This window comes from Cupressus sempervirens, chromosome 8 (assembly GCF_028749045.1).
Source record: "Cupressus sempervirens isolate cs-2001-9-10 chromosome 8, ASM2874904v1, whole genome shotgun sequence".
Taxonomy (NCBI): Eukaryota; Viridiplantae; Streptophyta; class Pinopsida; order Cupressales; family Cupressaceae; genus Cupressus; species Cupressus sempervirens.
This window is the reverse complement of record NC_143125.1, coordinates 423,341,664-423,359,283: the sequence shown is the minus strand read 5'-3', so window position 1 is coordinate 423,359,283 and position 17,620 is coordinate 423,341,664. Positions and strand designations below refer to the sequence as shown.

General features: G+C 35.8%; 2 protein-coding genes across 2 annotated transcripts in view; both read left to right on the top strand.

Moving 5' to 3' along the window:
• The window catches only part of LOC149543040 (myosin heavy chain, cardiac protein), a 42,367-nt gene that overhangs the window by 18,032 nt on the left and 6,715 nt on the right, over nt 1–17,620 (top strand). Inside the window, exons 3-4 of the mRNA XM_089797973.1 lie at nt 3,840–4,301; nt 4,457–4,558. Coding sequence (XP_089654099.1) covers nt 3,840–4,301; nt 4,457–4,558 — 564 coding nt within the window. The remainder of the gene's footprint in view (nt 1–3,839; nt 4,302–4,456; nt 4,559–17,620) is intronic.
• Nucleotides 13,242–16,039, top strand: LOC149543041 (uncharacterized). The gene is made up of 4 exons (XM_089797972.1): nt 13,242–14,446; nt 14,585–14,881; nt 15,004–15,402; nt 15,529–16,039. Exons 1-4 carry the CDS (start codon nt 13,313–13,315, stop codon nt 15,913–15,915), a joined length of 2,217 nt encoding a protein of 738 aa, XP_089654098.1. The 5' UTR covers nt 13,242–13,312; the 3' UTR covers nt 15,916–16,039.

Here is a 17,620-nt window from a genome sequence, read left to right as displayed (position 1 = left end):
CCATGATTTTTGCTCCTGTACGCGTAACAACCATAAAACAAGGTTTTTTTTTTTTTTTTTTTTTTTTTTTTTTAATTTTTTGAAATGGGTAGAAGATGAGAAACAAAAACTTTTTTAGTTACGGCAAACTTGGATTTGGGTAAAACTCATATAGGAAATGGGTGTTCGACGGGTGGTGGGAGACTATCTGGGGACAAGGGAAAAAGAAAAATGAGGGTTTCAAGGGTAGGGAGGCGAAATGAGGCGAACAGTCCAAGAGGAAGAAGGGAGCAAAATGAGGAATTGAATCTTGTGGCTCAGTTTGGTGGCGATTGGATGAGAGGTGAAAAAGATAGGGCAAACCCTAAAATTAGATAAATGAGGGATTTAGGGCTTTGATATGTAAAATTTGGGGTTGGGTCGCCAAGGAAGGAAGTATGCGAAATGATATTGCAGACGTTCTGCGGAAGTATGAGCAGAAACAGAAAGCAAACAAGGAAGCTACGACTAAAAAACAGAAAAAATTTTACTCTTTTTTTTTCTTTTTTTTTTTTTTTTTTTTTTTTTTTTTCTGAACAGTCGACTTAGAAAAATTCACTCACAGACAGAACAACTGAAAAGAGTTATTGCAATAACAAGAGATATTAGAAGTGAGAGGAATCTGAAGGCCACGACAGAAAAAAATTTGATGTAATTTCCACCCAGCGAGCCCAAGAGAGTGCTCTGATACCAGATGAGAAGAACCTCCTTATAGCAATATCGTGAGAATGCTCGAAATAACAGAATACAAAGTGATAGCAGAACTCAGAATAAATCTACTGATCGCAGGCCACTTCGAGGGGGTAACCTCCTTTGAGCAAGCTCAATACAATAAATTCGTCCGTGCCCACCAAGGGCCTCAACCTATTCTTATATACTGGGTACGATCTAGAAAAGTAATACTACCTATGCATGTGGGATAATAAAATAAACTCACGGGACGACTTACAAAGCATATGCGTCCAACAACTCTACTCTAACAAAATAAACAGAAGGAACACACAGGTTCCTAACATAACCAGTGAGCCATAGTTGCTCAAACTTATCTCTAAGACTTGGAGACTTGAAAATTGCTACCAACTAAGACCACCTAAGGCCACCACTCCTATTGCCAAAGATAAAAGAGGGGGTCCCCATTTGCAATGGGTTGATGGTGTGAAAACTTCATGACACACATCGTTGGATTCTTTTTCATCCCAGTTTTACTCTCAATGCAAATTCAGAAAAATATAAATGACAGATGTTAATTATCACTATTTGTATAGTCTGATCTTACTCAAATGCATCAAATAGGGTAAGATGTAGTGATATTCAAAGCTGTTTTCTATTGATTACGTCAAACTACAGGAGACCACATCTTACTTAAATGCATCAAATAGGGTAAGATGTAGTGATATTCAAAGCTGTTTTCTATTGATTATGTCAACTACAGGAGACCATATACTATCTAAAAGCTTTCTTTTTGTCAGAAAAATTCAATTGCTTCCCATGGGTTGGAAAATTATGACAGCTCAACTGCACAAGATCATGGATGTCCAGAACTATGACACCATGCTTCTTCAGCCTAGTTTTTATTTCAGTTTATGCTTGGGGCTAGAAATTTATACAAATAACATCCCTAAGATATCAAAAATATGTATTTTTCTACCCTCTAGGCTCCATCCTTAGTATTGCTTGCCTGCTCAGCCTTCAGTTATGTTTTATTCTCATCAGAGTTCACAGTTGAAGATATAACTGAAAAATGTAATTTTACGTTATTAAAAAACAATTAATTTTAAAATTAATCATTATAGGATAAAATGTAAAACAGATAGTTTATTAGGCTATAAAACAGAAAAAATATTTAATGAACTACTGGTTGGTAAGGGTACTCAGTGGCTAAGTTGCCAGTTCGAATTTGGGCTCAGATGCGGGTTTGAAATTCATTCTAATTTATTTTAGGGTGGGTTAGAATTCATTTTGGGTTTGTCTGCACGAAATAATGTTTTTAAAATAAAAAATATGTGTATGCAGCAGCAAATAAATTCATACACCAATATAGTAATAGTAAAGTAACATAGCAAAATACACCACCATATATTTTTTATTTATTTAGTCCAAATGACAAATGTTTTACCTTTTTGGCCTTTTTAGTGGTCTATTTTACGATTGGAGGTTGGATTGACTAAAATAGGCAAAAAAAACTTTAAAAAAGTCAAGAAAACAATATTTTTTAGCCAAATTTGGTCTGGGTCCTACTGCGGATTTGCAAATTTGCAATAAAAACAGCAGAATTCATGCCAGATTCATCTGACAGAATTTGTGCAGACTTTTGCAAGAATATGACAAGGACCGGACTTTTGTAAGAATCGGACCAGACTTTGGGGTTGCCAAGGAAGAATTTGGTAACATAGCTCGGTGGGTTTAAATATTCAGATATTCTTGGTACTGCATCCAATACTGAATTGATTTTTATTTAATAATGTAATGAAGTGAAGGATTGAAAAGATTATTGAATATTTATAAAAATGTTACTTTAAATCACCAAAGCTATAAAGTGTAAGAGAAAACAAATGTCTTTAAATAAAATAGACAATTGGCATGTCGACTGGACTGTTTTCTATGGAATGGGGTGTTGGTTGATTGAAGTCTTGTGGCAATCCATGGCAGGCTAGCTTCGAAGTCCCTTTTGAAGTAAAGTAGGGTGGCTCAGGACAACAACCAAAAACAGTACTGAGGAACAGCGTAACATACTCAAATACAAAGCAACAGATAAAAAGTAATATCTATGTAAAGTTTATAAATAGTCACATACACGCATTTTACGTTATGCATTTTAATGTATGATATGCACATGCTTTTTAACTGTTGTTTTCCAGATGTATCTGTGTTTAGGGTCTCTGAAAATTTGCTTTATTAGCATTCAATACGTTTTCTGTATCAGATAGTGTACCTGTTTCCATGCAACATTGTTTATTTCAAATTCCAAAGTTACTTGTCACTAGTTTTGTTTCTTTGGTCAGTAATCATATTTCTTTTTATATGCTCAGGAAAAAATAGTTATAATTATTATTTACTCGAAAGCTCGTCCTTTCATTTTTCTTTTACCTTTCTTGTATGTTTTCTTTCAGAAACCAGTTAATGTACCATTGACAGATTGCATGCAAGACCATTCAGATTAGAGTATGTTGTTAGACATTTCAAAAATAAAATGTGGTACGACATTACTGCATGAAAAAGAAGTGCACATTTAATGTTGTGGGAAGCCAAGGCAATGAAGTAGTTTGTAGGTTAAATATATGTCAAAAAGTGGATTAAGGTTACACATCTGTTACTTTAGCATGGAGTATCAGAGGTTAAGAAAAGGTAATTATAGTGAATGCTGTCAAAATATGCAAAAAGCCGAAACAGAAATAGTAAAAAGCTTGACAAATGTGGGGCCTGATATTCCCATAAATTTTGATATGATGCTGGAGCTACTAAAGAATTGTATAACTTGTTTTGATGAAACCTAAATTCAATTTTAGAAATATAATATCAATGAAAATGCTAATTTCTAATGTTAGTAACTCCAAGCGTGGTTGTCTGAAGGTGGTGTGCTATTCTATTCTCTTTTACTATTATTTTTTTTGTCTTGGTCCTCATTGTTTACCTTTTATTTTCCTAATGCAAATTCAATCTCAGATTTAGTCTTGAACAAGATTTATGTTTTTCTGTCGTATGAGTAGCAGATTGTTTACTCAAGAATTTGTTTTACAACTTCCTCTTTCTTTGTAAATTGTATCAGAGAAAGTGTTATGGTATTCGGAAAAACATCTTACAGGTCTTCTTTGTTTGTTCAGTACCTCAGGGAGTTGGAAGATGCAAGATCAAGACTAGCAGAAGCTCAAGCATCAGCAGAAGCTAGTGCAGCATATGCTCATTCAGCAGAATTACAGTGTTCTTCTTTATTGGATGAGCTGGATAAGAAGAATAAATTACTGATAGATTATGAGGTTCGAGTCACTAGATTGGAGCACAAGCTTGATGAGCTTCAGCAGGACCTTAATTCGAGAGAAACTTCTCAAAAGCTTTTGAGAGAGCAGGTAATAAGGATGGAACATGAGATACATTCTGCAATTGCCAAAGCTGGTACGCATAAAGAATGTGAACTCAAGAAACTTTTGGATGAGGTTTCTGCAAAGAACTTTGAGAACCTTAACAAACACCTACATACAAAAGAAGAAGAGATTTCAAGGCTTAAAGAAGAAATCAAGATAATGTCTTCACAGTGGAGACTCAAAACTGAAGACCTAGAAGCACAGGTCATATTCTCTAATGTTAGCCATATTTCATCACTGCTTCTCTATTGTAGGGAGTAGTGATGCAAGGTTAATGTTAACATAATTGAAATATTCAGAAAATCCTCTTTTGATTTTCTGTAAATGTTCGATAATGCTAATTTTATTATGTTCTACAGTTGGAGAAGCAACGACGAGCTGATCAGGAGCATAGAAAGAGGGTCCTCAAACTAGAATTCTGTCTGCATGAGGCTCGTGCACAAACTCGAAAATTGCAGAGAGTACGGTTTAATTTCATTTATTATTGCTTTCATCTTCTAGGCATGATTTACTTTATTGCCTATGATGTGGTTGTGACCAAATTATCTTTAAAAATAGTCCTTTTTCTCTCTTAAAATTACCATGCAAAAGTTTTAGATTTTAGAAGCTTATGGCAATTAAAATTTAGTTAAATTTAGATGGAAACTTGTTTTGTTCTTTGGTTATATATTGTTCAAGATTTCTCTGCAATTTTGGAGAATATAAACTACAATGATTTGTCTAATGCAGCAAATTTTTGAAGACCATTGTAAGGCCCATTTTCTGTGAAAGCCAAAGGCTTAATATTTTGTTAGCTTGTTCAAATGTTTGCACATGTCAAATGAAACAAGGAAAGGCTGTATTGAGATTAATTAATAATCCATGCTTTGAAAATGATGGTTGAGTTTGCACTTTTGTTGCAGGAGTTTATATAGTTGTATAATTAAATAAAACTTAAAAGTGTGTGCCTTGCCAATCCTGGTTTGGAATAACCTTCATAAGTAAAATGATCCCCTTCAAACTATCTTATATTAATTTAAGATTGTATAAGAATGTTTGGAGAAACTTTGTTACAATTTCATTCCTTTCTAATGTTGGAATCCAAATTTTGATCAATTCTGTCCATATACCTAAAGAATGATGCATCAAGCTCTACCATAGCTGAATTGTGTTTCTACTGTGGGCCTATTAATGTCTCATGTGGATGATTTAAGGCTTGAAATTCCAAGTCACCGTCATTACATGGATTGCAAAGGGAACTTTTATTTCATCATGCAAGGGGATTCCTCTGTATAGATGGTGTCGAATCTGACTATTAGCATATGAAAGTATGCCATCTATGAGTATTTTCTTGATTATATATATCTGGCTTTTATTCTCTTAGTTGAGGTTGTTAGCTTAAATAATAGTGTCACCAGAAGTGTGCGCATGGATGTGGCAGGGTCCCAAAATAAGGAAGCACAGACTCTGCAATAAAGATATACTGCCATACCTTTGTGTAACGGCTGAAAACAGTTTTGGCATTTTTCAGTTAGGAAACATTTTCACAAGCAGTGCATTTTGGGGAAACTGATTTTAAGCAAAAAATGAAATATGGCTACATTTCAAAACCTATATGTTGGTAAGTTAAAAGGATTGATACAATCAATTTGCCATCTTTAAACAAGTCAACCACATTGCTTTTAAACTAGTTGCTTCTTTCATAGTAATAAGTCTGTATTTTTTGTTGACAGCCTTTCATACAACTTATAAGTTCTTTGTGTAGGAGAGAGATAAATAAATCGTGATTATTTTTACCACAATTAGAAGAGCTAATGCTAAATGAGCAGAAGCAGTTGGATGCATAATTTTGCAGATTAAGCAGATATTTCAGTGATGCAACATGAAATTGTTTAGGGTTTTAAATCTGGTAATTGTCTTACTCAAGAATAAATGGAGAGGAAATTTCCAAGTCTATAATGAAGGACACAAGGAATGTGTTATCCAATATTTTCAAAACTTTTAAATGTTATTGATGACAGAGAATATATTTCACTAACTTTTAAGAAAGACTGACTCAGAATAACTGTATAACAATTCGACATTATAAGGAGACTTGTAGAATTCAGTTACCTGGTATTGGTTAGGGTATAAAACAAGAAATACAGAATAATGGAAAGTTTAAGATTTTCCATGAGCCAGCAAATTTTTTTCAAGAATGCTATATTTTTGTTTTTTGCTAATTTCTAATCCGCAATAAAATTCATTGAGTTCCAATAATTGATGCAGAGCCACACCTTGGAAAAATCAGGAGGAATCAGTCACTCAACTGAGTTGCTTCAAGGGGCATCTACAACCTTCAGGATCACACACGATATATTATAACCACCCATTGTGATTTGAAAATAAATCTCCCAAAATTTCTTCTTGCTGCCTCCAGATAGACTTGCACTCAGACATGAATAACTTTCGAACCAGAAAAGATTTACTCAATCCAACCGTTGAGATTTGGCGTAACTAGGTTTCAAACAACATATAATTTTTTTAGAGAAATCCAACGGTTCAAACCCGAGATATTGACCACGCATCAGAGTACATTTTTCTGCAAAACATTGCTTCTTGCTGTCTCTAGATAGACCCGTGAACAGACATGTATAACTTTTGAACCAGACAATATTTTTTCAATCCAACCGTTGATATTTTGCGTAACTAGGTTTCAAACAACATATAAAAATTTGAGAGAAATCCAACGGTTCATTTGGGAGATATTACCCATGCACTGAGACTAATTTTCTGCAAACATACCGAATTTGACCCAAAACTAAAACTTTTTAATCTTCTGCAAACTATCAACTTGTTTCCAGTGAGAAGATAAGAAAAATCCGTTCAAAACTCAGACCATCGAAAACTTACACAAAGACAAAATAAAAAAACATTCCATATCTCTCCAAATTCGATTCCTCTCTTACATAGCCGACTCACTCACCCTTAAAACTGACTTTCTTTTTCCTATTAAAGGATGTGAAACGTTTTCTTCTTATTTTAGAAAAGAAGAATGTCTTCTATCCAAAAAAAAGGATAAGAATCTGAAACGTTTTTTCTACCAATATTAGACAATCGTTTTCTAAGTCAGGAATATTCCAAAAACTGCCTACTACCTATTATTGGATTCTAAAAATCATTAAACACTCCACCTACGAACTAAAAAAAACTATTCTAATTTAAGATCCACACACCTGGTCCTAGGTGGCTATATCTGGAGAGCTTATCGAACTGCTACTCTAGGTATGCCACCACATGTAGGACGTTATTACAAACTTCAAAAACTAAAAGCATTTAAAACATAACATTAAATTTCCTATTACATTTTCAACAATGTTGCCTCCTATAGCGTTTCTCTTCTTTGCCATTGCAGCAATAATTGTAGACATTCAGCTCAGAAATGGTGTACACAAAATCAAACAGAAGGAATAAAAAATATACCATATGTATTGTCATTGTGGGATAACATGCTTTGTTGCATAAACTTGCTGCAATAATGTATTGACTAGCAAGTGTGAGCTTTGAATTTTTGCATCATGTTAGTCTTGGGGCCCACAAATGCAAAATGGTATTGATATTTTCTCTTGGCCAAGCCCATAAAAAAATTTGATCATTCACAGAAATTAGTAGGAAAGTGAAAGAATTAAGTATATAAGTTGCAATATTATAAATTTGTTTGCCCCTCAGGGCTTAAGATTCTTGATGGATGCTAGATTCTAGGTTTCTCCATGTGCACTCAAAGCTCAGTAAGCTTTTGATAATCATTGGTGACTTGAAGATACTGTATACATCATGTTTCTCGTTAGAGTTCAAAGTTGTCAAATAAATCAAACTAAGCCCTCATCATACTAATTGGCAATATAAAAGACCTTCAAGATATTAAGCTGAGCCAAATCATGTTGAAGAAGTAACATCCAAAGAATGAGTTGGCTATTTGTTTCATGTCAAAATTGACATCTCTGCATGCTATCTGGAACTTAGTTGGTGGTTGTGATACAAAATAAAAGGTTACTTGTAGCAGAAACATTCCAAGTTGCAGAGCCTTTTCTTTAAAGCTGTATTGACTATGCCAAAATTTCTTCACATAGGAATTCCCTAAACATTTCCAAATTAATGCCTAGTAATCTCACTTGCTTTCTAAAAAAATTGAGTTCGACTGATTCAAATTCAGCCAAGTCCATAGATTCTCCATTTTATGTGTGAAGAGTTATGTTGAATGCCACAGACTACATAAATCTTGGTGTCAAATCTGGTGCAGTTGGAGCAAGCAACAAAGTAATTCTGATCAGTAAGGGACAGGACAATGTCTACAAATGCAAATAGTTACATTGCACTAGAAGTTGAATGGTTGGAGTTCGCAAGATTCCAGAGCTGAATGCTGATTGTAGATATCCATTGGACGTATAATTGAACAAACACCCTCTGTCTTCTGTATATGCTATATACATAGAGAAATGTTTTATTCTCTTTGCCTTCTTTCAGATAACATATTACAATACCATCGGTTCGTTCAAAACTTGGTTCTTATGTGATTTCATGTGTTTGAACTATCATTAATTTTGAACAGAGTGCAAATATGTAATTTCATCAGCTGACATCTGACTATAATATTTGTTTATATCAATGTCTTGTTTTGTTTGGCAATTTTACTGTACCATATAAATGAGTATGGTCTTTGTTGGCTTTAGATCTCTAACAGAATAGTTCTAAATCAACGAGTCTGAGTTGTTTTATTTATTATTTCCCATTATTATTTCAAAATGCATAATGTTTGCACATAACCACTAATATGAGTAACATAAGATACAAGAAAAACAACAATGGGAACCTCTATAATTTGATGCTGCAGTCCCCCTTTTGGCACTCAATCAAAGTTTCAAGACAGAAGACCAAGCAAGAAGCCTTAACAGCATCAACTGTTTGTTAAAACTTAAAACTTAAATAGATGTCTGTTATCATAGAGATTTTAAGAAGATAAGTGAGAACTTAAAATCAAAGAAGCTGAGTTTTGGTTTAGAAAGCTAGATACCACACAAAGCATAGCATTACAAATGCTATTGCATGTTTTAGACATTCCAGTAACATGCACTAAATGAACTTTACTATTTGCATTTGATGCTTGTGTACCATTCCCTTACACTTCCACAGCACTAGAAATGTTATCATCAAGTACTATTGGATAGGTCTCATTAAATCTCATTTTTGCTGGCTTGGTTCAACATGTGTCACCATATCTAATTGCACACACTAGATAGGGTTTATTAGTTGTGACTCTTCTAAACTTGGTAAACATGTGCTGGCCATGAAGGCTAGGATACAATGGCTAATATTTGAGTTTCAATTACAAATTGTATAACTATGGTGGCTTAACATATTAGTGAATATAATGATCAATGGAAGATATAAAGAGTGAGTTTAACTATTTTGTCAGGATTGGATCCATGATGATGCCAAAGGTCATTCATCTAGCCCAAACAAGTTTGTCACCAAGGCAATCATAAAGGCATTTTATTTCCCCTTAGGTTTGTAGGAGTTGAGAATCCGACTCCGTTGATGCGCCAAGATCACCTGCAGTGCAAATAGCTTGCTGAAGAGAAACCGAAGGAGCAGGAGCTTGAAGCAACAATGCAAGAGAAAATATTTCACAATAGGAAAAATGAAATTGCTATGTGAATGGATGAATTTACAATGAGAGAGAGACCACTTATAAAGGCCTCAAGGAAGCTTGTAGAATAAGTTGGAAGGAGGTAGAAGATAAGGTTGACAACTAAGCACTCTTTCACAAAAAAGTGGAACATGCTAGAAGGGAACAAACTCCCGTGTTGTCAACAACTAACTACTACAACTATTAAATACTAAATATTAAATAAATGCATTAACCTAAGTAAGCTTAAGTAAATAGAATAAATAATTAATTATTAATTATTTACTCTAACAAGGTCCACTCTAAGTCGCTAGTTTTGTTATGAGTATGGGATACCGGTATGCTGTTCTTGGGTACAATACACATGTTTTGAATTGATAATAGATTACTGAAAGGGAGACTGAGAATACAACTATTACCTATGTTCCACTGCGTTTAGGGACGGGGATGGTAGAGGATGCATTTCCGGAATGATTTCTGAAGGGCCAAAAATAGGGGACAACAGTATACAATTTTTTTAACTCTCTCTCTCTCTCTCCCCACACACACACACACATTTGAAAATTTATTAAGATATTATAAGATAGAGAGGAAGATATGTCAATAATTAATAACAACTCAAGGTGCAAATAAATCAAGAGTTTATGAATTACAAGAGTAGTATAATGACATAAAGATAATAGCAGCAGTATAAATCAGAATAATAGCAGTATAATGACAGTCTCAAACATCAAAACCATGATCTATCAATATAAATATCCAAATCAATTTCTTGAACATGTATCCAGAAGTGTCAAACATTAAAATACAAGCAACTACATGCACAGCCTATGGAACTAAGCCTCTGGTTTGCTGAATGTAGGACCCTGAAGGTCACCAAACTGAAGCCACTGTCCTTGAATAAAATAAATACAGTGACTATGGTTAAGAGGCCAACTGCATAAAAATATACGAGACTTACTTTGCAAACAAGCACTCAAAAAGATCTGCTCAACATTTTCAGGGACCTTACATGATGGGCAAAGATTAACAGACCTAGACAAGGGATGCTTTTTCAACAAGTGAAGCCCTTTAAAATATGCGTTTTTTTGGGTTCTAAAAGGACTTTTTTTGGTTCTACAATACTTGGAATAAATGCACTAAGGTCTTAGACCACTGGGCAGGATTAAAATTTTAGAATAGAACATTCATTGAGGTGTCTGGTCACAGCACTAGCATCCACCATAGAGCTGTAAATCAATTTTGAGGTCATTTTATCCATAAAATTACCATCACTCCATCTAGCAGTATTGACCATCTCATCATCAGAGCTGGTTTAATAGGAAAGTGCAATATTTTACAGGATTCTCTAATAATTGAGTATGCCCTTCAATGGGATTAATGAAGCCTATACTCGGTGCTCAGATCAGACCAATATCTCACTGAGGATGGCTAAAAAATGTGCAAAACTCCAAATGCCATTATTTTACCAGAATTCCTAGGGACAACCCTGCAGTAATGCAAGGGGTTTGTCCTTGTGATGAAGACTCCACCAAATTCATCTATTAGTAAAGATTATGTTATCCATGTGTTTGTAGAAGTCACAGGCCTATGTTTTCTCTCTTATACGTTCCTAAGCCTTCCAAATGCTCCTGAAGAAATTTGATCCAAAGGGGACAACAAAGAAGTTGCCAAACAGGGAGTAAAGGATATTCTAGCCTTTTCAACATTTAGATGTTTAGATGAAGCTGTCTGAAGATTATTCCTGGCAAGGGCAAGGACTTCCCATAGTTCATTGCTCTCTAGGGCTTTTATAATCCACTGAACTGCTAAGGAGACACCATGCATCTTCAGGTCATTGAGCTCAAGACCTTGCAATTTGTTATCAGAACACCAGTCCCACTTCACTGAGTGCCTTTTTTCTCTCCTTTACCATCTGACCATAGGACCTGATTTTTTTTTTGAATTTCATAAGAAAATATCTGATCAGAAATTTTAGGGATCCTTTTCCCTATAAAGAATGAAATAAGTACAGAAAAGCCTAACTGAGGCATAATATAGGCTATAAGAGATTTCAAATTGTAGCCTCTTGCTAGAGAAAGATAACGATTATTCCACTTAGAAATTTTTGTATCAATCTTGTCTTTAATCCAGTTCCACATGTTTTTGAGTCGGGTTGATAACTATAGATCTTTTTTGCTAAGACCTCCCCAGTGAAGGTTATACTTACAAAACTAGGCAAGAGATTTGCCCCTTACATACTAACACCAGTGGTTTAGCCATAGAGATTTTTGCACTTGAAGCTCTACAAAAGACCTTATGTCTGTTCATCATCTTTCAAAATCCCTTTCATTCAATGTAGCAAACATTGCAGTGTCATCTGCAAACTGCACACATAACAAATTATATAGGAGGTCCCAGGCTAGAGTTGTTCTTGTTGACATCAAGTTGTGCCATAAAATATTAAGAGAGAGGCTTGACCATTTGGAATTTTTTTGGCGGAGAACCAAAAGACTCCAAGGTCATGGTGACAAAAGGCCTCTTCACTCTATCATAGGTCTTTTCAAAATCTAAATGTAGTATACCCACGTCTTGGGCTGGAGTTTTGGTCCACTCCATTGCTTCCCAGCTTGTGATTAGATTTTTGAAGAATATATCTTCTTCTAATGAAGCTAGTCTAAGTTTAGTTGAAGTTGATGAAAGATCAACCCCATAGCTCCCAAGAATCATCATATGGGAAAAACTTTACTCAAAAAAGAGATGGAAAGAATGTTCCAGAAGATAGGAACAAAAGGATGATCACAGAGAACATCACTGAAGCATGAAGTTACAAACACTGCCAAATTGCTGATTTGAAGAACCTCCACTGTATAGAACATGACCAGGTAGAGAAGACAAAGTTTGAAGAGCTGATCAATCAAAGATGGAAGGTATCTTCATGACCTCCAAAAATAGGAATGAAAGAATGTCTATATGGTAAATAATCTAAGTTACCGGATTCGCACCCTGGAGCTCGGGTCCGGGTCCGGATTCATTCGGGTCCGGATCCGAGCCCGGGTCCGCGACCGGTCCGGGCAGGGTCCGCATTTTGGCCTGCGGGTCCTCCCGGGTCCGTGCAAGCACGGACCCGGGAGGACCCGCAGGCCAAAATGCGGACCCTGCCCGGACCGGTCGCGGACCCGGGCGAATCCGGGCGGACCCGCGGCAGGTGGGGCCAAAAAGTGGCCCAAAAAAGCAATAAAATAATGTTTTTTTCATTATTTTTTTTGCCAAACCCTAAAGTAAGGCCTATTAGATGCATTTCATTCATCTAATCTCTCATTTGCTTTGTCATTTTGCTCTCTCATTTTGGTGTGGCCATTTTGCAAGTTTGAAGAGAAGGTTGTAGAGATTATTTGTGGAGTTTCAAATCCTTCAAATAATCAGTGTTGAGTGTTCCAGGTATGCATTTGATCCTTCCTTTTGCTTCTTTCATAGTTTGTTTTTAGTTTTTTAAATTTTTTATATTTATTGTTCTAAATTTTTATCAAGTTTTGTATAAGTTTTGAAATATTTTTTTAAATTTGTTTTTATAGATTGCAAGAATCCAAGAATGAGTAGTCAGGGTTCAGTGGGTGGGGTGGGATCCCAAAGATTTAAAATTGATAAAGGCTCTCCTTTGTGGAAGTATACAACAAGAATTGAGCAATGTGCTGGTGGGGGAGGGTATATATGGAAATGCAATTTTTGCCAAAACCAATATAGAAGCTCCTATTTCCGGGTTAAACATCATTTGATAGGTCCACCAGGTCAAGGGATTTCCATGTGTGAGGGGCCCCCAGAGGGAGGTAAAAAAGGGTTGTCAGCTCCTCAAATAGCAGGCATGTTAAAAGAACAAGAAGAGGCTGATAGGTTAGTGTCAAAGGTAAAAAAAGATAAGTCAAAGCAAATACCACCAACACCACCCTCTCAAACAATTAGTAAACCACATCCCTTCCTACCTACCCCATCTATGGATGAAGATGAAATAGAAACACCCGCATCCCGCAAGAGAGGCCCATTAGATACGGCATTTGAAAATGACAAGAGAGAAATTGCTGATATAAAGGTTGGGCGTTGCCTCATTACAAATGGTGTTTCATTCAATCTAGTGAGATCCCCTTATTGGAGAGAGATGGTGAAAGCAATAAATGATGCACCTCATGGTTACCAATCCCCTGGATATGAAAAGTTGAGAACCACCATATTGCATAAGGAGAGAAAGAATGTAGAAAACCTCCTCAAACCAATAAGAGATTCTTGGATCCAAACGGGGGTGAGCATTGTCTCTGATGGATGGAAAGATTGCAAAAACCGTCCTTTAATAAATGTGATTGCTGTTTGCCCCAAGGGGGCAATGTTTTTGAAGGCGGTTGATTGTGAAGGGCAAGTAAAGGATGCAAATTTTATTGCCCAACTTCTCATTGAATCCATAGAGTCCGTGGGAGTTGACAATGTTGTCCAAGTAATAACGGACAATGCTAAAGTTTGTAAGGCTGCAGGTGCTTTGGTAGAAGCACGATATGAGCATATCTTTTGGACACCATGCACTGTCCACACCTTGAACTTGGTGATGAAAACAATGGGCAGCCAAATTGAATGGATGAAAAATGTGTATGAGGAGGGTGAGCAGATCCAAATGTTTGTGACAAACCACCATATGTCACAAGCAATTTTCAGAACTTTCTCCCGCTTGGAATTATTGAAGGTAAATTTTAAACTTTATTTAGCTTCATTTATCATATTAATTTTTGTGTCATACTTTACAAAATTTAATACATATTCTTAAATTTTTGTGTTATCAACTTATCATATTAACTTACAATTTGAATTAACATGGTAATAGGTTGCTGAAACAAGGTTTGCTTCACACACAATCGTCCTTAGACGACTTGTGAGGGTGAAAGAGGCATTGGGTCAAATGGTTATTAGCAACAAATGGGGTGGATGGAAGCAAGCTGATACAGAAAAGGCCAAAACTGTAAAGGATTTGATCTTGAGTGATAATTTTTGGAATAGGGTGGAATATGCATTAGAACTCACCGAGCCCATCATGTCTATGCTTCGGTATGCCGACACGGATGAGCCTTGTTTGGGAAACATATATGATGCCATGGACTCTATGCTAGAAAGAATGAAATCAGTAAGTTTAAATTTTTATACAATACTTTATCCTTGTTTATTGAGAGATTTTGATTTTTGATTTTAATTAAGTTATTAACACTACATCAAGATAACTTACATGTACATCATTTGACATCCCAGGTCATTCAGAGGAGAGAGCAGGATCCTGATACCTTGTACACTAAGGTGGAGAAAATTGTTCTACATCGTTGGAACAAGATGACTACACCTTTGCACCTCTTGGCATATGCACTTTCTCCTAGATATTATAGCAGTGAGATACTTGCGATTCCTGGTAGAGTGGCACCATATAGAGATCCTGAAGTTGCTGCTGGGTATAAGAGGGCACTTAACAGGCTCTTTAGTGATCCTGATGTGGCATCAAATGTTAGGAGAGAGTTTGTTGATTTTGTCTCAAGCAAAAATGCAGAGCCTGATGCAATCAATGACCAAAGTAAATTGGATGCCATTGGATGGTGGTACTTACATGGGGAAAGTTACATGTACCTCCAACCTCTTGCCATTAAGATCTTGTCACAAGTATGTATTTAAGTTTTTTTTCCTTTTCTTATGGCTACTTAGCTTGTCGAATTAGCACTCTTAAATTCCTATTGTATTGTAAAATTACTTAGCTAATTTTTTAAAATTTGTTGGTTGTCTCTCTAGGTTGCAAGCTCTTCTGCTGCTGAGCGGAATTGGAGTACATACTCCTTTATCCACTCAGTGAAGCGTAACCGGTTGGGTTCAAAGAAAGCAGAGGACTTGGTATTTATTCACAACAACTGGCGCCTCTTATCACGCAAGGATCCAGGATATAAGAAGGGACCAGAGAAGTTGTGGGATGTACTACCTGAGACTTCTAACTTGGATATGACTGTCCAAGATATATCTAGAATTGCCTTGCTAGATGTTGAGGAGGACGAGGAGGAGGATGTGGCTGCATCTGGGGCTAGTGGAACCGGTTTGGGTTCCAATGATGTGGAAAATGTCAATGATATAGATGAGGATGAAGCCATTGATCCCTCATATTTTGATGACCCATTTGACCCTTGAAGGGCATTTGCATCTTTGATAAACTATGTTTAAACATTTGTCATTGACTCATTGAGTCATTTATGATTTATCACTATGTTTCACAGTTTCAAACTTTATTAAGTCATAATTTATTATCTATCAATCTGATGAAGTAGTCTATGTTTTGAAATTCCATTTTGCATTTTAGTAATTCAATGTATGATTTTATTTACAACATTAGCATAGATTAATGAGTGAGTATTTAATGTTTATCTTTGACATTTGGCATTGATCAATAATCAAGTAACATTGATATATTCATACTATGGAATGACTCAGTTTTACTTTTACAACTATATGAGTTTATATTTTTTTTGCATATATATATATATATATATATATATATATATATATACACACTAACGAACCCACCCACGAACCCAAATGGGGAAAAAAAAATTGCCCGAACCCACGAACCGAACCCCGAACCCGAACCCGTCCCCGAACCCGAATCGGCAACTTAGTAAATAATCCATCTCACCATAATACATAGGTACACAACCACTACAATTGCCTTGTACATAGGATCAAATACTGAATACATAGCTCACTCCATCGAACTATGAAAGCAATAGATCCAACACAACCCCCCTCTAATGCTGAGAGGTAAGACATGAACACTGAAACGAAATGCAATATCTCCCGTAGACAAAAGAACTAGGAACATCAAGAGTGCAAGAAGTACAAACACCTATAATGGTACGTGTCATTGACACATCATGAGGCTAATGTCGTGGAAGGAACACTCACTTGACAAAGGAAGATGACGAATATGGCCAACATGAAACCCCTCAAGACACTTTATAATGTAGTGCGAATACAATAAAACACAAAGATGTCTAAGATTCCAAAATGCAATAGAGTGGCACTTTATCTCAATGCGTTTGCAAAAATAATACAAAAGGATGTCAACAAAGATCAAAAGAGACATAAGGCTGATACAAGAGATAGTACAACCCATGTAAAAACATTTGAAAAAACAAAATCAATCTCTGGACCTAAAACAACCAAGATATCCCACCAGAATGCAAAAAAGCAAACAACTGAATGAGATGTGCATGGAGCAGAATCTAGAAAATAGGTTGTCTCAAAATATGTCTCTTGGAGTGCAAAATAGAACTTCTGACTTTGACAGCCAAAATAGGCTACCAAAAATCAAAAGTCCAAATAAACTGCACCATCACGACGACTTGGAACCAACTTTTCGGCGAGATTTTGTTTGCAAAAAATGGAGTTCGGATGAGCAAGTTACGACCAAAAAACCATAGGTAGGTCAAAAAAGTGCTCGAAAAGCAAAAAAAATGCTGCCTCAGGATCCATGCAAGAATACATTGGGAAACATGCCCACTAGTAACAAAAATTATCTTGGGATTTGTGCCAAATTGCCTCGATTTGTGTGCAAAAAAGATTATTTTTTCACATCAAAAAATCTTGGGATGAGTGCCAAAATCCCAATTTGTGCGCCAAAAATTAGAAAGTCAAAAAATAAAGCCTCAAGAAACGTGCCAAAAGAAGTATTTTGAAACAAAAAATATTGATGTGTATCAAAAAAATCAGAAAATCACCGCCTCGGGAAACATGCCAAAAAGCTCAATTTTCGAACGGGAATATTTTGATTTGCGTACAGAAGATCAAAAAATCATAGCCTCGGGAAATGCGTCAAAAAATCAGAAAATTGTCGCCT